The 23,595-nt window shown below is 53.0% G+C and overlaps 2 protein-coding genes across 12 annotated transcripts in view; one reads left to right on the forward strand and one right to left on the reverse strand.

The window, feature by feature from the left end:
- The window catches only part of THTPA (thiamine triphosphatase), a 40,812-nt gene that overhangs the window by 2,578 nt on the left and 14,639 nt on the right, over positions 1-23,595 (reverse strand). For 4 of the 9 annotated variants that reach the window (XM_081048119.1, XM_081048117.1, XM_081048115.1 and 1 more), the window contains one exon: positions 29-137. The gene's annotated coding sequence lies outside the window, so the exon portion shown is untranslated. Of the gene's footprint in view, positions 1-28; positions 138-248; positions 686-23,595 lie in introns of those variants that run through there. The other 5 variants (XM_081048118.1, XM_081048114.1, XM_081048113.1 and 2 more) reach the window with 5 other exon arrangements.
- Positions 740-23,595, forward strand: part of ZFHX2 (zinc finger homeobox 2) — a 31,943-nt gene continuing 9,087 nt past the window's right edge. Inside the window, exons 1-6 of one of the 3 annotated variants that reach the window (XM_081048104.1) lie at positions 740-3,369; positions 17,243-19,317; positions 19,504-20,021; positions 20,544-20,784; positions 22,014-22,088; positions 22,521-22,579. In XM_081048104.1, coding sequence (XP_080904230.1) covers positions 17,292-19,317; positions 19,504-20,021; positions 20,544-20,784; positions 22,014-22,088; positions 22,521-22,579 — 2,919 coding nt within the window. In that variant the 5' untranslated portion in view covers positions 740-3,369; positions 17,243-17,291. The other 2 variants (XM_081048106.1, XM_081048105.1) reach the window with 2 other exon arrangements.

Genomic DNA, 23,595 nt, shown 5'->3' on the forward strand with positions numbered 1-23,595 from the left:
GGGTAACAGCTACGCAAAAAACACCCACCAGAACTTATGAGGCACACGCACTCTGTAGAGCTCTCTGTTGCTGCTACAGCCCCTTCTCCCTGCGTCTGTGATGGATGGCACCGTCTGTCTCTGATGTTTCAAGGAATCTGCAACAATGACAGGTCTCCAGTTAGATCTCTTCCACTGCTGATGATGTCCTCAATGCAAAGGGCTCTTCCTAAAGCAGGCCAAGTGGCGGGTGTCCTTTCAACACTCACCTTGCTACCCCGGGAGGCCGGTGGCTCACTGCTGGGGATAACCCCACTCAACCCGGCCCTTCCCGGCCACAGCACGGGCCTGCGGAGCCTCAGGTCTCACCTCAAAGCCCAAGGGTCTCCCTCTCGCGGGATCTGGAGACGGGGAAAGGGAGCCCACGCCTCGCCCGCAAGGAATGCCGGGAACGGTCCTTAGCCTGGTACCTCGGCACCGCTCTCTGCTCACCCCGCGGGTCCCAGCGCGAGCGGCCATGTTAGGCCCGATGTGGCGGTGCCACGGGCAGGCCAGGGCCCGAAAGGCCCGCTAGGTTTTAGCGGCCGCGACCACCGCAGCGGGCGGGGAGCGAGGTCATCCCCCTGTGTTCGGCTCATCCGCGACCTTTCCCGGCTCCCGGGGGTCGGCCGGGGTCTCAGGCCTCAGGCTGAGCCTGGCACCCTGGGACCCGGGTGCATGATGGGAGATGTAGTTCCAAAAGGAGACTTTGCTTTCTTCATATCACACCTCCAACCCCGCGCCCCACGTCGCTATGGTGACAGGAAAGCTGCGATTAGTGCCAGGGAGACTATATCTAAAGTTGAGCTGGGGCGGTGGGGCGAATAGGGTGGAAGGATCTGAGGCTCCAACCCCGTCTCAAAATCCCTCACTCTGTAAGTAGATGGGCCACTCATTGAGATACTATCCAGTAGATATTTTATTGACTATTTATTATGGCGGCCCAATAAATGCAGGCCACGGGCAATGGGCTGAAAAAAAGCATAACTAAGACAGGTTTAGCTACTTTAGAGTATTAGAGGGGTTTTAATACATCCTGGCATGAAGGTTCAGGGTAAGGGTGGGTGGGAAACTTTCTCTTGGAAGAGGAAGTGATATTTTGGATGGGAACTAAAGACAAGATGGGATTTCAACAGTTGGAGACTCAACTGGAGACAGCAACAGCATAAGCAAAGATCCAGAAACTGAAGAGCACCTGACCAGTGTGGAAGAAGGAGATGATGCTGCTAGAAACACAGCTGAGGAGCAGGTTGCACAAGGCCTTGAGTGCCAAACTGAGGAATTTGTCACTTAGTTTCTAATGGCCCCTGAGCAGGCTTTGTCAGAAGTAGGAGAAATACTCATGGTCATTTAAAATACAGGAAGACATGGGGTGGCCCTTTGACTGCTTTAGAAGACAAAAATAGAGAAATCTCTTTCTTCTCCTTACTCCCTCTGAGGACTATAGTTTCTTGGAGGAGTCAACTGTATGTATGACCCTCTGGGTGTGGTAGCTTGCTGAGGAATAGACGCTCTTCCCAAGCCCTGTGCTCCCTTCCATGATTGGTGAGAAGTGCCAGGTTCTCAACACTTGTCCTCTCCCCAGTATGTTTCTGAAAATACATGACCCATAGTAAGTACTGTGGGGAGGACCCTAGTTTACAGACATGGCTTCTTGAACTTGGGATTTCTTGGATGCATCCTCCGTTCCATGCCATGACAAGCACCAATAGGCAGGAAGGAGAGGGACCCCCAGCTGTAACTCCTCTCACTGGACTGCTTTCATGTCATGTACTTTTCAGTTTTCTTGTCCAGAGGAAGAAGATATAATCTCTTCCCTGAATTGTAAAATCCAATCCCAGTGGGGCAGAGGGAGCAGCTGAACAGAAAGGAAAGACCAGACTTCAGAGCCAGACAGATTTGGGATTGACTCCCACCTTCATTTTCTGGGTGTTTGGCTTTGGGCAAGCTACTCCTTCTCCCTAAACCTGTTTTCTCATTGGCAAGATATGGACTGCCTCACAGTTATGGGTGAGGACTCAATGACAAACTGTCACATAATAGATTCAGAATGTTAGTTTCTCCTTCCTTTTTTCTCGTGAACCCCAGGGTTTTTTGTTTTTTCCTTTTCCTTTTTTAAAAAGAAGTAGGCTATAGTAGCTAATGTGGGCTCTGGAGCAGGACCATCCAGGTTTGAACACTGACTTTGTCACTTATTGGCCATGTGACCTTGGGCCAGTTAACTTGTTTATGCCCTGATTTCCTCAACTGTAAAATGGGACTTGTTGTATAAGTTAATACATGTAAAAGTGCTTGGAACCGTTCCTGTGCATTCCATAAATCTTAGCAATTGTTATTAGAATGTAAGAGAGCTCATGAGCTGATAAATTGAGGATGAGCCCAAGGAGCCCGAACCTCTTCTCCCCCCATCCAACTCTGGGGACTCTGTGATCACGTAGGGGAGCAAGAGCTCTCAGACTTTAAGGTAATTGCTGTGGAATAGGAAGTTTCCAGTGCCAGTTGGAAGGGAGGGTGAATTAATAAGTCAGTAAGAAGGGAATGGGAAAAGAAAGGCCTCAGGTGGCTCTGGGAAGCTGGTAGAAGCCAGGGCTTGCTCTAGAGCTAATTTAAAACAAAACAACAACACAATATATGGTTTCTGCAGGCTGAAGGAAGAGAAGACAAGAAAGAGTTTAAAGTAGCTTGTCCTCTTTATAGGCACCGGCTTGAACCTGGCGCTAGAGCCAAGCAGGTGGTCCGGCCCACCGGCTGGCCTTGCCCTGGGGCCTGGGGTCGCCCCCACGGACCAGCGAGGCGGGCGGATTCCGTTCTGGTGGGCAGGCGAGCGGGGGCTGGAGTGGACGGACTACAACTCCCGGCATTCGCCGCGGCCGTCGGGCCGCTGCACCTGCTCAGTGGGGCCGCCCCGGGCGCCTGGGTATTGATTATTCCATTGTGTGGGACGCCTCGGCTCCAGCCAGTGAATGAGGCGGAGGAGTGAGGGTGAGGAGGAGGAGGAGGAGGAGGAGGAGGGCGAGGAGGAGGAGGAGGAGGAGGAGGAGGCAGGGAGCGAGCGAGTGCCCTGGGTGAATCAATGGAAACCCCCTCACGAAGCCGGGAAAACACTTCAGCCGCAGCCAAATAGCATTGATTATTTTCCTTCACTTCCCTCACCGCCGTGAATTTATTTATTTATTTTTTCCATCTCCGTCCCCGACGCCCCGGAGTGAGCGCTGGAGGGAGGGAGGAGGAGGGGAAAAAAAAGGAATCAACACATCGGAGAAGTCTTTTCCAAGAGCCGCCCCCTCCCCTCCCCGCCTCGCGCTGCTCGGCGGCCGCGGTTCGACTCCCGTCCCTGCTTCCAGCTGAGGTGTAAGTGCATCGATTTCCGATGCTGCTGGGTTGGTGTTTTTTTTTTTTCTCCTCTCCCTCTCTCTCTTCTTCCCTTCCTCGCTCTTTGGAAGCTCGAGACGGAGGGGAGAGGAGGCGCTCGGAGACTGCCGCTGGAGGGCACGGAGAGGGACGGGAAGGGGCTGGGGGAGGGGACACGGATGGACGGACGGACGGACAGACCGAGAACCTGAGGCGGAGGAGGAGCAGGAGTGTGGGAGGGAGCGGGCGTGCGAGCGGGGATGGGGGAAGAGAGACATGCAGGGGTGGAGGAGAGACGGGGAAGGGAAAGGCATCGAAGCTGGACCGGGAGCCAGCCGGGCAAACGGAGGGTAACGAAAGCCTAGACGGACCGCGCCGAGCTGTGCGGGGAACGGGGGCCCCAGGGGGCAGGGGAGGCCGGGTGGGTGCGAAGGCGCGGAGCTGTCAGTCCGGAGGGGCCTGGGGCCGCAGGGTAGCGGGGAAACCGCGGCAGGCAGGCGCGCTGTGCTGAGGGTGGGTGACAGGGGTGGTGGATACCCTTCATCTTCTCCGGGTTTTGCCTGAAGTTGAGTTTTTTGTTTGTTTGTGTTTCGGAAAAGTGCGAGGTGAGGGGAGGCCACCGCTCCATTCAAGGTGAAGTGTGTGTTTCCTGGTCCCCCAAGTCCCCATCCACTCTGTCTGCCCCTCTGAGAAGCCCTGTCGTTTTCTGAGCACTTGTCCGCTCTCGTCTAGCTGTGTCTGTAGCCCCACTGATCTCTGTCCATGTGTCCCTGCCTCTTGATTTCACCATTCTTCACCTCATGCGTTCTCCCCACCCATCCATCTCTGGGTCTCTATGTCACTGTCTCCGTCTGTGATTCTTCCCGTCCAAGTGATCCTCTCTCTGTCACTATGTGTCATGCCTGGGCTGCCTGACTGTTCTGCCCGACTAGGACTCCATGCCCTCTCCTTATGGATTTCTCTGGCCTTTTCAGGCTACTTTGGAGTTTGCTTATCAGTCATGATAGTGGTAGTCATGGGTCAGGGGCCTGGAAGAGTCGAGGGATGGAGCAGACGCGTCCCCAAGGACCCCCGTGCCCTTTCAGCATGGCCAGGATAGCCTCCACTGCCACCATCATCCAGGAAGCTTTGGAACTTCCTAGCATTGTTGACTGTCCCCTTTGCCATGTGCCTGTCTCCCTCCTCCCCAGAGGACCTCACCTCTGGTCTCCTCTGAGTCATCTGCCTTTCCAGGAGCTTCCCACCACAAACCTCTTCCTTGCTGACTTGATTTTCCTCCCTACCCTCACTACCATTGTGTATTTTTTCTGTTTCCCCATTTTATTTCATCCCTTTCTCTCCATCCCCATCTCCCTTGCCTATTTTCCACCTTTGTTCCCATAATCTGCCATCTTCTTACTCTTTCTCCTTGGTCATCCTAAATTCCTTTTATCCCTTATCCTCTCACCCAGCATTTTAACCCCAGCCGCAGAAGGTACTAGAGAGCAAAGGGCTGAAAAAGGTAGGGAGTACGGTTTGTGAAGGCACATAAATAGGCCAAGAAATCAATTTAATGGGCTTCCAGAGGCATATAACCCCTCATCAGTCAGGGCCATCATGTCATGAACTGTCAACTATGATTTTGGAAGGGGACGTTCTCTAGGACTGTGAGCTTGGTTGCGCCTCATCCTTCAGTTCATTCTAGTGGGCTTCTTCTTCACTTTCCAGTTTGTCTTCATCCTGTGCTCCTGCTAGTATATTTGGATTCAGCATGATTTATATCTGAGACAGTTTTCATTAGTATGACAGAGCTATCTTATGCAAGGGGCCAGATTCATTCAGCCTAAAGAGTGAGAAAGGTGGATAAAGAGTCTGGAGAGTTTACCTTGTTTTAAGCCCATCATTGTTTTTCCAGACCTCAGGAGCTTGGAAGGGTAAAACGAGGAGGTAGATATGGACAGAAGATGGAAGATTTCAGCAGTGAACAGAGTTATAGAAAGGAAGGAGAGGGAGAGGCTGGATGCAATAAATGCGTGGGGTAGAAAAAATGCATGCTGTGAGGAATGTGCAGAGGAAAGGAAGAAAATTCATGCAGAATGAAGGGCCGGGGAGGAACCAAGGGTGATTAATGAAAAACGATCTAATAGTGATACAGAAGGAAAGAGGGAGAGAAATGATAGAATATTCCTAAGAGGAGGTCAACAGCAAAAGCAATATGAAATGAATACAATGGGAAAGTGGGTGAAGGGAGGAATTGAAGAATATGATGTGGAAAAGAGTGTGGTACAAAGAAGGTAAATGGAAGGCAGACAGAGGAGTGCTGGAGCAGATCAGAGCTGCACAGAGCTTGGTAGGGGGGAAGAGGAGAGGGTGAGGTATCAAAGGAAACAAATGCCTCTGGTGTGAGAAGGACACAGCATGACGGATGCAAAGAGCACTGCAGGAGGGGTGATTTGGAAAAAAGGCAGAGCAGAAAATACCTCTGGGCGAAGCCCCAAAAGAGAGATGCCAAAGGAGAGGGGGAGAGCACACCAAGCTGTCTGGTGAAGAGAAAGGGAGAGGCTTACATTCATTCCTTTGGCCAAATCACTCATTACCCCTCCAAAGGCCTTTGCATTTCATTCCCAAGCCAGGGGAACACAAGCAGAGAAATGAAAAAGTAGAATTTCAATTTACTTTAGCTGATGAACTTGAATCTTTCTGGCCCCCTGAGAACCAAAGACCTCGAGCCTCTGATGTCATAAATTGCTGGTGTTGCCTTGGCAACCTGACAGGGTTCCTCCCTCCATGATGTCAGAGCAGCTGGTGTTACCTTGAGACCCATAAAGGAACAACTTTCTGCTTGGCTGGGGAGCTGTACGCTACCAGGGCTCAGGCCTGAGTCAAATCTGTAGGATTCCTGGGTCTTGTCCTTGCTTCCCTGGAGCTGTTCCTAGCTCAGAATGAGGTCTTGTTTGTGAGAACATGAGGTTTGCTAGCAGGAGCAAGAGGAAGGGACCTGGGGAGATGGGGCATGGAGAATGGATTGGTAGGACTGAAAGGCAAGCAAAGAAGGAAGAGAACTGGAAATGGCAGTTACAGAATGTGAAAGGAGAAGGGCTTTGGAGCAGGGAGGAGACATCAAAAATGTAAAATGAACTCTCTGGGTTTAGGAATGGAAACTGAAGCTGGAAATGCAGAAGAGCGGGGATCAGAGCTGTGAGAGTGTAAACTGCACAGGGATAGAGAAAGGAGAAGGGTGCTGAATGACAGGGCGCTGTAGAATTTGACTGTAGAGAAAGGGGGAAAAAAGGGACTCTGGGTCAGATAGACGAAGCTATCGGGTGAGAGGTTCCCGGGTTAGTCCTGATGGCTATTTGAGCAGGGGCCGCATCTGTCTAGTTTCTTACTGGTTGTCAGCACCTAGCACAATCTGTTACACAGAAGATGCTTAGTAAATGTCTGTTGATCAAATGTTGAGTTAATAGGGAGAGGATAAGGGAAAGAGTTGCTTACCTTCCTCTCACCCCACCCCTCAGGCCTAAGTCACATACATGGGCAAGTTGGGAAATCAGAAACTGGAGGAGAGTTAACCGAGCAACAGCGAGATCTGAGAGGGCAGACTGGGCTGGGGCACTTGAAGGCAGCCAGGGTGGACTCAAGGGGCTTGTCTGGGGAGTCTTTACCGAGATAAGGGAAGCAAAACATGAATGAACAGTCTTAGGAGCCCAAGAGGAAGATGCGGAGGAGGGTGAAGAAAGGAGGTGGTTTCCAGAAAAGGTTGAGTTATTTCCAAAGACAGTCGGCAGATTTGAATGGGAAGTAACATTCCCTACTCCACCCCATAGCCAATCATGAAACTACAGTTGAATTGGTCATAACTCATATTTATACACTGGTCACAAATCAATCAATCAATCATAGACCCATCCTAAACACCCTGTCCCAACCCAGGAAGTCAGCGTTGGCCAAGTGGGCCAAAAGGCAGGAGGCAGCAGCTGTGGATGTAAGGACCCTGTGAGACATGGCCTGTGAGACATGGCCTGGACGCTGATGCCCATGGTGAGCCCAGAGCTTCTAGGAGAAGATGGGGAGGAAAGAGATGCAGAACGCACCACAACTCTGAGCGAAATCTCCAGGGAAAGGATTCGAAATACACAGAAGCCATCGAGGAGGGAGATACACGCAGTCAGGGGTGCTAACCTGTCTTGTTCCTCTGGTGACAGGCCCTGAATGGGCTGAGGACTCTAGGAAGAGCGGGAAGGGAACGAGCCAGCCGGGAGCCCTCGGGGAGAGTCTGGCTGTAATAAGAAAGGCCAGGGCAGCTGCAGAAGGGGCTGGTAGGCGGGGGCCTGAAGGGAGGACCGTGGCGGCTGGATGCACTGTCAGCCGCCACCATGGACTTGGGCAGCTCATATTTTGCAGCAGGCGACAGGCTGTCGACACGGCGGTCCTTTACCTCACTGTTAGAAACTCATTTCATTGATTTTTCCATCTTTCTTCTCTGGCTTCTCAGTCATCCCACCACTCACTTTCCCATAGCCCCCTTACCTCTCTGGTGACAGCCCCAGGGGACTGCCTGCCCACCCCTCCTCCACCCCAGGCTGATGAGACAGGGGTGAAAGATTTAGAGGTAATCCCATTGGCTCTCAGTGTCCCCCCTCATGTAGGAACTAGTCCGAGACCAGGGCCTCCGTCTATGGTTGTTTAGGGTGCCCAGTGAAAGAGTGACAGCTGAGATCCACCTGTTCTTTTGTCACCAAGCTGTACCACTGGCAGGCAGGGAGCATACACCTGGAAAAAGACATCTTTTTCTAATTCCTCCCAAGACAGCTCAGCACCCCTCGGAATATATGTTTCAAAGTCAAAAGCGAGACTAGGAGCTAGCTCGCCCGTGTTTGGGCAGGAATATGGGATTGCACTGAAGCGAAGGTTCCAGCACAGGAATCACCGCAGGGCAACCCCTGGAATTGTGCTTGCACTGGGGTCTGTGCAATTAGCAGAACATTAGTAGCAAGAGCTCTGTAAGGAGAGAAGAGGGTGTAGGTATGTGATGTCGGGTTCTGGGTATGTTGACATGCAGTTGGTGGGGCAGGGTGGGTGTGGGGGAGAAATTGTTACTTCACGTGTGGACATTTCCCTCGTGCCTCTTCCAGTCACAACAACCAACTACCCTCAGCTTCACCCTTTGTGGCTGGGATTGGGCTAAAGGTCAAGAGTCAATTGCCCATCATTTGGCTTCTCAGTGAAGGAGTGCAGAGGGTGGGACAGGAGTGTGCAACTGTTTCCCTGAGGAACTGAAATGCCATTTCCAGCCTCCAATTTATCTTTCCTTGTTTTGTTGGTGACCACCCCCCACCCTAGTCGCAAGCCCATTGCCCTCTAGCTCTGTCCTCCTTTGCCTCCGGTCTTGGGGAAGCTGTTTCTCTGGAGCGCACCGTGTCTCAGGTTTTGGCTATCTGAGCCTGGATTCTGCTGCTTCCCCTGACACCCGGTCTTCCTTTCCATCCAGCCACTTCGGCGTCCTTTATCACTGGACTGCTCAGGCCACAAATGCCTTCCTCCCCTCTCCAGCTTTTTTAGGCTATGTGGTTTCCGAAACTCAGAGGTAAATCCTGGTGCTTTAGGGAAAAGAGTGCACTTGAGGTTAGGACAAGAGAAGCCCAGGGAAGGCCAAGAAGGAGGTTCAGCATGGAAGGGGCAGGGAGAAGTGGGAAAACCCAGGCAGGCCGAGGATGGCGAGGATGGCAAGGATGGCGAGGATGGCAAGGAGACGGAGTCAAAGGTGAAAACCATGTACTTCCAGTCGGAAGAGAGCAGGAGAGAAGGCCACGATTTAAATGAAAAAGGAGAAGGGCAGGAGGCTGTGAGGATCGAGAACAAACTGGAAGAGAGAAACCCAGAGCCTGGGTCCCTGCAGTGAAATGAAGGTCGGGAGGAGGAGGAGGACCTGTGTTTATGGGAGAGGCCTAACGGGGCAAAGGCAGGCGGCCAAAGGCAGGCCGCCTTCTCAGCCTCCCTGTCAGTCCTGAGTTCAAGCCGTGCCGGCTTTGACCCTTGTGGGAGGAACTGAAGTGGCAAATTAATGACGATAATGAAGTCACTGCTCCTTGTTTGTCTTTGCTGGTTTCCCCTTGAGATTTGTCCTTTGGCCAGACGGGGCAACATGGGGGAGGGGAGGGACAGCCGCAGAGAAAGGCGGGGGAGGGGCACGGAGCAGAGGATAGGGAAATGGAGAAGGGGAGGACAAACAGACCCGAGGTAGGACGAGGGGGTTGCTGAGCAAAGGGAAGAGGGACCAGGGAGACGCAGAAAGAGGAGGGAAGGGAAAAGAACAATGGGGAGCAGGAAAGGGAGGTCTGGAAGGAGGAGCAGAACGGGGGTGGGGGGGGAGAAGAGGTGGACAGGGAAATGGCGAACCAGAGGGACACAACGTGGCCAGGGCTGAAAGAGCTGCAGCTGGCGGGGCCCGGGGGCGGGGCCTCATCTCCTTCACTAATGGCTGTGAAATGAGGTTAGCTCCATTAGAGGCGGTGAGAGTGTAACGAGATCACACTCATTAGGGCTGGGCCATCCCAGTAATTACCACCACCCCAAACATGCCCGTGCCAGCCAGCCACCTAGCACAAACAGGCAGCAGCGGCACACCCGCACAGGACACCCTGGCGGCTGAACTGAAGCCCAGGGCCCACACGGGTATAACGGAGGACTGGGGGGGCCCAGCCAGGAAGCCTGAAAGCCAGCACCTTCCTAAACCCAAAGAGGTGCTGGGACAGGGCTACACCCAGGCCCTCAGCCATACACACATTCAAAAAGCAATAAACATACACGTACAACCCAACTCGGGAAATAAGGCATAGAGTTGAATAATTATCGTTTTTATTTATCGATCACATACAAAGTGCCAATCTCACTAATGACCATCTCAATGGACACAGTTCCATGAGGAACTATTCCCCATTCTAGATATGAAGAAACAGGCTTTCAGTAACCCAGTCAAGCTCGCTTATATAATAAGGAACAGAACTAGAGTTTGATTCCAGGTCTGTCTGGCCCTAAAGGCTGTATATTTAAATAATACCATAGCACTTGTCTGATGAAGTTCTTATGCTGTTATGGATATATATGTGTAGACTTTCAGCGTTAAGAGACATGATCACAAATGAGTAAACATGTCATCAGTTAAATAACTCAACCTTTGACGTCTGTCTCCACTCACACTCACCCCCAACTTCCAAACACACAAAATGGCTGGGGCCCCTCCCTAGACTGCAGTGTGGATGGCGCCCCCTGGAGTTACATACAGCAGTGGTCCTGTTCTGGCCCCCATCTTACACTAAGAAACAAACGGGGAAATAACCATCTAACACCTTCCATCTCAAAGACGATCACGGCAGCATACATACTCAAGGCGGCACGCATAAGGGCAGAGTAACAAATTCAAAGGCTTCATTCAAAATGCATGCCAGCCAGAGTTCAGAAGCTTACAAATTAACCCCAGAGCAGAGTGCTAAAGCAGGCTACCCAAGTCCAATCTTGACTCGACTTCTTTTCAAGGGTGAGACCTTAAAAATTCCTGAACCCATCTAAGTCTGTTTCCATGTTTCTCAAATGGGAATGAATAGCTGTATTTCGTCAGATTGTGGTGGAGGATTAGGGGATGTGAGGCCTGCAGAAGGCTCAGCACAGTGCCTGTAAGCATTTAAAGATGTTATTACTATTATTAGTATTGTCATAGTATTTAAGTGGAGTCATTACCATCACAAGGGGTCATGTAGAATTAAAGAACCGGAAGGATTTATTTATACACACAGTCACTTACAATAGTACCCTTCCAAATAATTCTAGAAGAATGCATGTAATTTCTTTCAAGCTCAGGGAGATCCAAGGTCTTCTACAGAGGAGCCCCCGGCCAGGATCAGATAGGATCCTGATTCTGAATTCAAGGGTACAACTTTCTGTCCCTCACTCCCGAGTGCTCCTGTGGAAGGTTCAGAGCTGGCTTCACGTGGTTATGGAAGCCTGAGCTCTTCATGCTCCACACTGCTGTCCTAACATTTGTGGCATCATTACAGGAGACGCATAGGCAAGAGGCTCCGCTCCTCCCTGCAGCACATCTCAGCAAAGCCATGCAAATGGGGGTGGATGCTCGACCTGCTGATTGTGGACTCAGTCCATACCAGTAGCTTCCCTTTTACCTGTCTGCTCCCTACCCACCTCCATCTTCTTTCTCTTGGCCTCTCCTTTCTCCTCACACCTCACTCACTCAGTTCCTTCATACCTATCTTAAGCATCTTGCAATATGTAAGACACAACCTCCTTGCTCCGTCCTCTCACTGGGGACAGACCACTTGCCCAGTCTGATGCCAAAGCTGGGCTGCTTCCACGAGATTCAATATTTACATATGCAGATCAGGATCCAGCACCCCCACTTCCCTACCTCTCCCTCTTCTTCCCTTCTTCCGCCCACTTCTCTGCCTAGCTGTCTCTTTCTTTACCCTCTATGATACTCCTTTTCCTGCCTGTCTTATCTCATTTCCTGCCATTCTCATTTTCTCTCTTTTGGACAAAATTTATCTTGCACAAAGTAAGCACTCCCCGAATATTTGAGAAGTCTAAGAGAGATAGGTAGAATTAAAATGGATGAATAGGAGTACCTTCCTTTGTTTTCTTTTTAAATATAGAAAGTAAGATTTGGAGACAGAGAAAATGATAGTTTTAAACACAGGTAGAGGCCATAATAGTTTTGATCCAGGTAGTAGCTGCTTCTGCACCCAGGCCAAGTGTGATCCTGGGCAGAGCTTCCAATCTCTGCTCTGGGATAAGGGGCTGTCTGCAGGCCTAGCAATCAGGACTGCCCAATGAGAAATGAACTCTGCTGCTGGGCAGACTAAATTTAAATCCTGCCCACCAAAGAATTTGCCCTCAATGGAAAAGGGCAGAGATTAGAGGATGAATCCTGGTCAAGAAAGGGCGAGGCAGAAGGAAAATTGTCAGCCTACTTGCAAACACCTTGCTCTGCTCTCTGAGAGGAGATAGCCAAAGAGAAGGAAAAGAACTAACCTGACTGAACAGCCAGTACGTGCACTTTCACAGGTTACCTACCGTCTCTTCACCACAGCCAGGTGAGGAGGGTATCATTTCCATTTTCTCAGATAAGGAAACTGAGACCCGGGAAGTTACCAGCTGGTGAGTAGGGGGCCCAGGACCGACCCCCGGGGCCTGTATGAATCCACAAAGCATAGGTTCTTTTGCTGCCTTAAAAAAAAAATACAGCAAATCTAGTTAGCGTTTGTTTGCTGTTGACACCACACTCCCTCATGCCAGGTGCACATACTCCATCTTTCCTATTCCTCTTCCCCTCTCTTCTCCATGGCTGCCTCCTCTTAGAAGCAACAGGTTGAGTCGGAAAGGGGAAAAATGCAAGGGCAAAGTGAGTATGGAAAAGAGCAGTGCCTGAGGCAAGAATTTCAGAGAGAGAAAAGAGAAAAGATCCTCAAAATTGGCTTTAGGGCAAGGGAAAGAGGATGGATTGAACAATCGAAGTGAAAGGCAAAAATGGTTGGCTCTGATGTGGAAATCATTGTATGCAAATTTTAAGCAAACGTGTTGGTGCCCTCTGGCAGACTTTGCCAGGAAAGCCTTTGCTTCGTTGGATTTGGAGGAAAAAAGTGAGAGGATATTTCGTTTTTTGTTTTAAGGAGGGGAGCCCAGAGGAGAAAAAGTCAATCTGTCCCCGTCAGGCCTGTCCTCTCCGGGTTGTTCCCTCGGTGACCACTAGGGAGCAGTAGTGGTTCTTTTCCTCCCCCTGGTGGGCCACAGGAGGAAGGGGGCTCTGCCCAAGGGGAGGCCTTGTCTTATTAGGGGTTCCAGAAAGAGCGCTCCTCCCGTTTTGCCTCCAGGTCTACTGGCCAGCCTGAACCCACACCCTGGCTCCTGGGTGAGGAGCAGTCTCTCCTTCCTCAGACCTCATGTTTTTGGTCTTTTCTTTGCCCTTGCCCCTTGGGCTCCTGTAATTCTCTGGTTCTGAAGTCTCACTGTACTCTCCCTGGCTTGCATGGTCTCAGAGCCTGCCTATTCAGCTTTCCACAGCTTCACCTTTCTGCCCATCTCATAACATCTTTCTCAGTAGCTTTCTGGGTCCTACTGTCCATCTTGGAGCCTTCAGGCTCCCTGGCTTCTTTCTGTTCTAAGTGCTGTGTATCTGCCCTCTGAACAGTAGGAATTCTTCACCAGCTATTTACAGGGTGCCTTTCTGCTCAGCTCCCACGGAAGAATATTTGCAGTTCAGTGATTAGGCCACAACTCCCTAGCTGAGCTTTGACAAGTAGTCCTTCCATCCTTCCCTTCTCATCCTGAGGAATAACCCGAGACCCAGGTCTGGAAGGAGGAAGAGAGCCATACCAAAAACAAAAACATCTATTTCTCCACAGCATTCTCCTCTCCTCATCCCGTGAGGGTGGGAAGCATTAGGGAAGGAGATGGAATGAAAGGGCAGCATTGGCACTCTGGAGACAGGGAGGGCCTTTTAGGAGCTGGAAGATTCATCTCAGGGGATGACTACACCCTCGGAAGTCCCCCCCCACCAGGCTCCAGGCCGGCCTCCTCCCATCCCCCTCGGTGGCAGCAGCCTTGTAATTTAAAGCTCTCTCTGTCGCCTCTAATGTGATCCTCTCGTTTTATTGACTCTCTCTGCCGTCTGTGGCGCCCCTTCACATCAATCTCCGTTCTAATCACACCGCCGCCACTGCCTGCTCTGTCTCCCCTAACCCTCGCCTCCTTGGGCCCCAGTCCTTGTCTCTACCCTGCTCTTTCCTTTTGACTGTCCCCCCACCCCCTCCACCTTATCTGCCCTCTTCCTACTTCCCTCCTCCAGAGACAGGCATGCCAGCCAGAGCTTCTGAGGGGTCGCCTTCTCCCTTTCCCCACTGCTAAGATGTGCCCTGAAGGAGAAGAGAGGCCCTGAAGGAAAGCCCAAAAGTAAGGGAGAACAGGATTCGAGGTGGGGGGTGACTTTTTGGCCTGTCGTCTGGTTCTGCATTATCTCTAGAGAGATGAAAACTGAGTTCAAGGTAGGAAGGGCAAAGAAAGGGACACAGAGATTCAGAGAGGGAAGAAAGAACAGACTGCAGAGGAGGGAAATGGAGGGAAAAAAGTGAAAAAAATAATTGCTGCAGTTAAAGGTTTGTAATAAATAGTGGGTGATGGGAGAAGCAGTGAGAAAAAGGAGGGGGCAAGGGGAGTTGGGGGTGCACTGAGGCAGAGATAAATTTGCAATTGAAATTCTTTCCTAAAGAGGAGGAGGGGTAGGTTGGGAGGTGGGGAAAAGATTTGCAATTTTAAACAGCTGCCGACCTACCCTCAGCCGTCTGCATCTCACCCACAGGCTAGCCCAAAGCTAAGCTCCTTTGGTTTCTAGCTATGAATCAGCTGTGTTTCTTTTTTTTTTTCCAATCCTGGGAAGTAACAGCTTTGGAGGAGATTTGGGGCTTAGGTCTTCCTAGCCCTCCTCTGAAGTTTGATGTAGAGTTGTGAGGAGCCAGGGAGAAGGAGCTGGTCGGTGTGATGTCGGAGGGTGAGCACCTACCCAGTTCAGCCCTCAGCCACAGGGACAGTCCATTCAAGGTGGGCCCCACTGTGGGGGTGACAGGGGAAGGTCAGACCCTCACAAACAAGCATACTTAATTATCCCCACCCCCCATCACCACCAAGGATTCCATAGAAATCCTTTCTCCCACAACTTCAGGGCTGCTGCTTTCTGCTCATCTAGGGTAGACTCCCCTCCATCTAATTCCTTTACTTCCCTTTTAGTTCTCCACCCCCCTACCCCACCAATCCCCTTCACCCCTGGCCCAGGTGCTGATTTGCATTTTCATTAGCATGCTGATCCAGCCCCATTGCGAGCTCCTCAAAGGTTTGACTTCACGCCTGGCTAGCCCACCCGGAGGAGAAGGGAAGTGGGAATGGGGCATGCAGGCTGGATGGGGCCAGGCCAAGGACCCATTCCCAGTCAAGGAATCTGGAGGTGATGGTTAGAAGTAGCCGAAAGGAGAGGCCATACCCCTCATCCTTTCCCTGAAGCACTCTGGCCTGAGCACTGAAAGTTTAATTATTAGAGATCTGCTGGTATCTCTAATAATTGGAGAGGTTATAGGGGACTTGGGACATTGGGAGAAGTATGGGATGGTGAGGCACGGGGAGTTGGGGAGTTTGAAGGATGGCGGTCAAGATAAAAATGTTGGGAGCAGTGTGGAAGGCTTGGTACTTCTAGTCAGCTAGAGGGAGCCCAGGAATCCTGATTTCTCGACCTGTGGAGGTCCATTTTGCCTGTACTGTGTCTAAAGGACAGTCTGACCGGATGGAGGAGCCCAGGCCACGATTTAGGGTATAGCTCTGTCCCACCAACCCTTTTCTAGTTTCACCACCTTGGAGCTGTGTGACCATCAGCAGCTCACTCAACCTCTCTGATTTTTGGCTGCCTAATCTATAAAATAAGGTTGTTGTGAGATTAAATGAGAAAATTAATGTAAAGCATTTATCACAGTGCCAGGACCAACCATGGTATATATACCTTAATAGCTGTTAGTAATATTATTACTATTATTTACCTTTTCTCTCTCTGGGGAGGAGGCTAATCACATGAAGGCTGTTGTCTTTCAATTGGCCAGGGAAGCTCCCACCAATTCCACATGCTGGTGACCAGAGATGGGTCTGGAAAGCATCTGTAAGCAACATGGTGCCTACAGGCCAATGGCAATTTCACTGTCGCCTCTCTGTCAAGAGGACCTTGACTTAGGGAAATTTCCTCTTCAGGGCTTTGAAAATCTACAGGTCTTTGCCAGAGCTCCTTCATTCAACAGACATTACTGACGCTGTAGCAGGCATCGCTGTCAGTGCTGATGACAGAGCAATAAACAAAGCAGAGAGTTCCTGCTCTCATGGAACTTACCTTCTACGTTAGGAGGGAGAAACCAGTAAACCAGGAAATATCAGGCAGGTTTAAATCTCTGCGAAAGTCACCTGTGGGGCTGTTTAGCTTCTGTGGAGAGGGAAAGCTTCTCTTTGGAAAGAGGCGGGAGACCTGAATGAGGAGCCACAGGCAGAGGTCTGGGGGGAGAGCATTCCAGGCATTGATCAGCCTGGGCAAGGCTGTAAGGTAGGAGGTAGGAATGGTCTTGGTGTGTTTGAGGAACGGAAAGAAGGCCAGTGCGCTGCAGCCAGCCAGCCAGGCGGAGGGCGGAGACGGTGCAGGCGGGTTGGCGGCTGGTCCGATAGGCCCTTATGCGGATGGGGAAAGGAGTTTGGGGTTTAAAGCAGAACATAGTATGATTTACATTTTAAAAGACAATTCTTTATGAGGCCTGAAATTTGCTTTAAAACAATACAGGGAAAGAGGGGAGTGGGTGAGGAACAGATGAAACAAGATTGGCCGTGAGCTGGTGACTGTTGAGGGTGGTGCCTTATATTCATAGGTCTACTTTGACATGTTTGCCAGTTTTCATAATCGAGAGTTAAAGAGATGACAATGGCTTGGGACCGGATGGTGCTGGTGGAGATGAAGATAAATGAAGGGACGCGACACACATTTGAGAGGTTGCTGCTGAATTGCATATGGGTGGGTGCAAGAGAAAACTTTTAGGTTTTTAGCCTAGCAGCAACCAGATAAATAGTGGTACCAAATTCTGAGATAGGAAAGATGGGGGAGAATGAATTCAGGGGAAAAATAAAGAGTTCTCATTTTGGACGTGTTAAGTTTGAAGCTTGTTAGACACCAAGTGAAGCTTCAAGTTAGCAAATGGATACCTGAGTCTGGTGCTCAGGGTGGAGGGTGGAACTGGAGGATCCGGAGGGTCAACTGCCTGGCTGACGTCTGCCCTGCGGCCTGACAGCACCACTCTCTCTGTTTCCCCGGCAGGGTACTGGCTGTCACGCTGAAATGAACCCCCAGCATTCCTTCGTCTGCCATGGCCACCCTTAATTCATCCTCTACCGCTGGCACCACCCCCTCCCCTGGGCACAATGCCCCGTCCCCGCCTCCGGACACCTCCTCCCCTGGCACCCCCTCTGATCCTGTCACCAAAGATCCCCCTGCTGCCCCCTCCACCTCTGAGAGCATGAGGCCCTCAGAACCAGGGGGACAGCCCCTGGAGTCGGGCTGTGGCCTCGTCCCACCAAAGGAGATTGGGGAGCCCCAAGGAGAGGCCGGCTGTGGTGGCTTCCCACCAAAGGACCTGGGGGTGGAAGACGACCAGGAGCAGGAGGAGGAAGGAGGAGAGCTCCCTCCTGTGGACCTAAGCAACCATTTATTCACAGCTGGCAGTGAGGCCTGCCTAGTAGCCAAGCTGCCAGGTGGCAGTGAACTTCTGTTACCAAAGGGCTTCCCCTGGGGCAAGGCGGGTGTCAAGGAAGAGCCCAGCCTACCCCACCTGCCCCCCGCACACCTCACTGCCCTTCACATCCAACATGGCTTTGACCCAATCCAAGGCTTTAGCTCTTCTGACCAAATTCTGTCCCATGATACCTCAGCGCCATCTCCGGCCGCCTGTGAGGAAAGGGATGGAGCCTTCTGGAGCTACCAGCTGGCTCCAAACCCACCCGGAGATCCCAAAGATGGCCCCACGGGGAGCAGGGGGGGCGACCACAGGGCACTGTTCTGGCTCTGCCTCCTGTGCCGCCTGGGTTTCAGCCGGCCGCAGGCCTTTATGGGTCACACACAGTTTCATGGGGTGAAGCTAACCCCTGTTCAACACCAGGGCCTGCTGGGCAACCCAGCCGTGCTCCAGGAGGGGGACGAGGGCTGCATGGCCCTCCTAAGCTTCCTAGAACCAAAACAGCCTGCTCACTCCCCTTTAGAAATCCCCGTTGACAGCAGCACAGTGAACCTTGAGGCGAATGTAGCCCTGACTGAGGACGGCCCCCCTGAGGCAGAAGCCCAGGCTCTTGTCCTGCCCACAGAAGAAATCATGGCCCTCAGTCCGCCCTCCCCACCCACAACCCCAGCCGCCTGGGACCCGAGCCCAACCCAAGCCAAAGAATTGCCAACGGCAGCAGGCGAGGCAGGGCCAGATTGGTTCCCTGAGGGGCAAGAAGAGGATGGAGGGCTCTGCCCCCCACTCAACCAAAGCTCACCCACCTCCAAGGAGGGGGGCACTCTCCCCGCCCCAGTGGGCTCCCCTGAAGACCCCAGTGACCCACCTCAGCCCTATCGCCTAGCCGACGACTACACCCCAGCCCCTGCAGCCTTCCAGGGCCTCAGCCTGTCCAGCCACATGTCTCTGCTCCACTCGCGCAACTCCTGCAAGACGCTCAAATGTCCCAAGTGCAACTGGCACTACAAGTACCAGCAGACCCTGGATGTGCACATGCGGGAGAAGCACCCCGAGAGCAACAGTCACTGCAGCTACTGCAGTGCCGGGGGGGCCCACCCCCGCCTCGCCCGCGGAGAGAGCTACAACTGTGGCTACAAGCCCTACCGCTGCGATGTCTGCAACTACTCCACCACCACCAAGGGCAATCTCAGCATCCATATGCAGTCTGACAAACACCTGGCCAACCTTCAGGGCTTCCAGGCGGGGCCCGGTGGGCAGGGAAGCTCCCCAGAGGCGTCGCTCCCGCCCTCTGCAGGGGACAAGGAGCCCAAGACCAAATCATCCTGGCAGTGCAAGGTGTGCAGCTACGAGACCAACATCTCGCGCAACCTGCGCATCCACATGACCTCGGAGAAGCACATGCAGAATGTCCTCATGCTCCACCAGGGGCTGCCGCTGGGCCTGCCACCTGGGCTTGTGGGGCCAGGCCCCACTCCCCCAGCAGGGGCTGCCCCCGCCACCCCCCCTGAACTCTTCCAGTACTTCGGGCCCCAGGCCCTAGGGCAGCCCCAGGCTCCCTTGCCTGGCCCCGGGCTGAGGCCAGACAAGCCCCTGGAAGCCCAGCTGCTTCTCAATGGCTTCCACCACCTTGGAGCACCTGCCCGCAAGTTCCCCGCACCTGGTAAGCTCCCTCTGCCTCCTCTCAGGGCCAAAGTCTCTTCTCTGCTCATGCCCCAGGCCCAGCTGCCCACTTAGGTGATCCCAGCGCCCTCAGCACTGTCCTCATTTACCTGCCACCTACGTTCCTACAGACCGGACAGACCGTGCCCCGCTTTCCTCAGGCCTCTAATCTGTCTTTCTCCCCTAGCCCCTGGCAGCCTCTCCCCGGACGCCCACCTGCCTCAAAGTCAGCTCCTGGGCTCCTTGTCTGATGGCCTGCCCACCTCGCCGCCCCCAGAAGACAGCCCATGCCTGAAGGTTTTCCGCTGCCTCGTGTGCCAGGCCTTCAGCACGGACAACCTGGAGCTGCTGCTGTACCACTGCAGGGTGAGCCGTAGCCTCCCCGAGGCCGAGTGGAAGGAGGTGGCCGGTGACACCCACCGCTGCAAGCTCTGCTGCTATGGCACCCAGCTCAAGGCCAACTTCCAGCTCCACCTCAAGACTGACAAACATGCTCAGAAATACCAGCTGGCAGCCCACCTGAGGGAGGGGGGTGGGGCCACAGGCACCCTCCCCCCTGTGCCCCTGGGAGATGGGACTCCTTATGGGTCTGTCCCCACCCTGCACCTGCGCTGCAATATCTGTGACTTTGAGTCCAACAGCAAGGAGAAGATGCAGCTGCATGCCCGGGGCGCAGCCCATGAAGAAAATAGCCAGGTCTATAAGGTGAGAGGGGCGGCAGGGCCGCGCAGAGAGGGAAGTGGAGACAGGGTGGAGATGCAGAGCGGGACAGGGATGGGGAACCCAGGGGGCAGAGCTGGAGAAAAAGGCCCACGTGCCCCGGGGTAATAAATAGCTTCGAGACGGACGTGGAGAAAGAGACCAAAGGACGGTGGACTCTGACAAAGTGAATCCAAGCCTTTATTCAGCTTCTCAGGGTTTGCAGCTGGAGGGAGCGGTCTGCCTCTGCTCAGTCCATCTTGTCGCCAGAAGTTTGACAACGGAACCAGATTTCATTCACAAACTAAAAGGGAGTCTAGGATTGTTAGGAGGAAGAGGAGATTGCAGAGGAAAAGCAGCAATACTCAGATGGCCTTAGGGAAGGGGAAAGAGGCTGGAGGGTGGAAGGGCTGGGTGGGAAGCGGGTGCTGCTGGTCAGGTTCCCATGGGGGAGAAGCAAAAGACTCCCCCGAGATCTGGAGATGTCTGTTCCTTCTGGGCCTGAGCAGCCTCTGTCCTTCTTTCCAGTTTCTGCTGGAGATGGAGGGGGCAACGGCAGGGGCAGAGCTGGGGCTGTTCCGCTGCCTGCTCTGTGCCTGGGAGGCGCCCTCCCGCCTGGCCGTGCTGCAGCACCTGCGAGCACCAGCCCACCGAGATGCCCAGGCCCAGAGGCGCCTGCAGCTGCTCCAGAGTGGCCCAGCGGCCGAGGAAGGGCTCTCAGCTCTTCACAGCATCCTGAGCTTCAGCCATGGGCAGCTCCGGACTCCTGGTGAGGGAGGAGACTGGAGGGAAGGGGCTGGGCAGGGAGGGCAGCTGGCTGGGGAACCGGGGGCTGATGAGAAAGTGCTAGAAGGAAGGAGGAATGATCTGTGGGCACTCACCAGCAAGTGGGAAGGAGCTGTAAGGGGTGACAGAACTGGATTTCTGGAACAGCAGGGCTGCGCAGTGAAGAGGCTTGGAGGGAGGAGGGACAGAGAAGGGCAGGACTTTGCTGGTGGAGAACAGAACAGGAAGAGGTGAAGAGGAATCACCCAGTGATTCCGAACAGTGACAGTGTCCTAGTAATGTCAAGTGGGTGGGGGACAGAAGCTGGTCAGAAAGGAGAGGCAGCAAGATAGAAAAGAATGGGCCAGGAATGTGGGATGCTGATGCGAGTTCTGGGCAGGGCCTGAGGCAGAAGGGAGGCGAAGACCCCTGGCAGCTCCCCGGCCCCTTCCTGTCTCCTAGGAGGTCTTCATGAGAGTCCTCCGTAGGCAGCTCAGGTTGTACCAGCAGAAACTGGGAAGAACCCACCAGGTGCCATTGATCCAGAGGGTGCAGAAGGTCCCTGACAGAGATGTGAGGGGTGGGCAGGGGCGTCCGGGCTACACAGAGGCCAGTGGTGGGCGAGGGTGGGCACGGGCAGCAGGAGCCAGGAACAAGCAGCACTGACTGGCGCTAATTGAATTGCCAATACGCTGGCTGGAGTTAAGTGCCGGAGGGGCCCAGATCAATAGCTAACGATCCTGGCGCAGGGCTGAATGGAGTTAAGGAACTTTAACACTTTAATTAGGCCGCCACCGAAAATAAATTCCTACACGTCTGTCAATTCTTACTTGAGCGGTAATCTCCTCTCCCAGTTAGACCTGCCGCGTCCTGCTCACCTGCTCACCGAAGCTGCTTCCATTCAACCTCATCTTCCTTCTTTGGCACCCCGCCCTCCACATCTCTGGGCTCCTCGCTTCCAGGATCAGTCAGGACAGGGGGCCGAGTTTGGTCCTATACCTGGCACCTACTGTTGGACTCACTTGCTCATCTTTAAGTAACAGGGGCTGGACTCACAGAGATGATTTCTAAGGCCGACATCCTCTGTATTTCCTTTTGTCCTCCCTTGCCTGTTAATCCATCCGTCCATTTTCTCCTTCATTGTGTAGCTGCTTGTCCTGCTTTCCACGACCTTTGTCTTCCCTTTCCTGACACTTCACCCCTGTAAGCTGACTCACCCCTCGTTCTACACAGGAAAGGCTCCTGTCACCCCTGTAGCAGAGCACCCCACCTCTGAGAAAGATGCCCAGACCAAGACGGAACAACTGGGTGAGTTGGTCATCTGGTCCGTCGCCCTCCGTCCCTCGCCCTCCCCGCTCGCCAGTCCTCATATGTTCTGAGAGGCTAATGAGGCCTTGCATTGATCCAGACGCCCAGCAAGGCCTCCTGTGGTAGACGAGCCAAAGTGCTTCAAAGAAAGGGCTCATCAGAGGGAAAGGAGGCAAGAGCCACAGAAGGCTAGGAGCTTCTGTTCTCTGAGAACCCAAACCTGGCCATCCCGCTAACGTGGGGTCAGCTTTGCCAAGTCTTCCCTCACTGTACTCAGTATTGCTCTGTACTTTCCTGAGATTTCTCCCTTTCCCCAGAGCCCAGCCCTGGGGAAGCTCGGCTACAAATCAGGTCATCTTAAGGGCTGGCCGTCTGTGAAAGGAAGAAGGAGGGCTGTCAGCGTCTCTTAATCTCCTCTCCTTTCATCTTCAGCTTCTGAAGAGGCAGAAAGCAAGACTGGGCCTCCCAGAGACAGTGCCAACCAGACCACGGTCAGAACTGGGGTAACTGGGAAGAGCTGAGGGGGGTCTAGTTTTACTGAGATCTGCTCATATGCTAAAGGCTGACATTCTAATCAGCAGAGCTTTACAGACAGATTTCAGACCAAAGGTAGACCTAATTTTGTCACGCTTGCGACTTATTTCACTCAGAACACATTTAAGAAATTCTACCTAGGTCCACTTACATATGTGCAGCACCAACACGGGGCAGAGCTGGCCCGCAGGGGCGGAATATAGAGGGAGATGACAGGCATTTGAGGGAAAGGTGATGAGAGAAACTGTACTAAGGACAGGAAAGATTTGGAGGTAGGTAGAGGGAAGAGGGGAGGAAAGTTTAAAAAAAAAGTAGAGGAAGGCAAAAACAGCAAACTAGCGGCCGCCCAGGTCTTTATTCCTGTTAGGGGCAGAAAGACAGCTAGACATGGATGTTCATCTCCTACAGAAAGCCCTGAGCCTGGATGGAACCATCCTGGCATCTCCTTCCTGGGGGCAGAGGCACCAACCCAGATGATTCACACGACGGCAAGCCCTGAAAATCTCCGTCTCCAGGACTCAGGCCTGTGCCTGACCTAGGCAGGCCCCAGAAGTAGTTCAGCTTTGTGGCCTGAAACTGTTGATTCTGAAAGGACTCCCAGCCTTTGGTACCATCCTGTACCTCACAGCTCTCTAAACTGACTGCAATATGCAGTATTTATTATGATTGCCTTCCTGCAAACTGCTGCAGTCATGGCTTGTGTCCTCAGCTTCCTTTCTTCCTAATTCCTGTCCCAACAGACCTACTGCAGATGTCTGCTCCTAGGCCCAGGTGCATTCAGATGAGCATCTGGATACCTTTCCTTTATGGCCATCCCCTCCCTGGCACGTGGGCCTGGACCCATGGCGCAGGGAGCAGGAGAGGAAGTGAGCCAGGGAGACAAATGCAGGCTGGAGGTCAGGCAGTCAGGTGACTAAGGCAGAAACAGAGGGGCCTCCTCAACCCCACCCCAGGCTCCACAGCCCCACCCTCC

Source organism: Rhinolophus hipposideros, assembly GCF_964194185.1.
Source record: "Rhinolophus hipposideros genome assembly, chromosome: 5".
NCBI lineage: Eukaryota > Metazoa > Chordata > Mammalia > Chiroptera > Rhinolophidae > Rhinolophus > Rhinolophus hipposideros.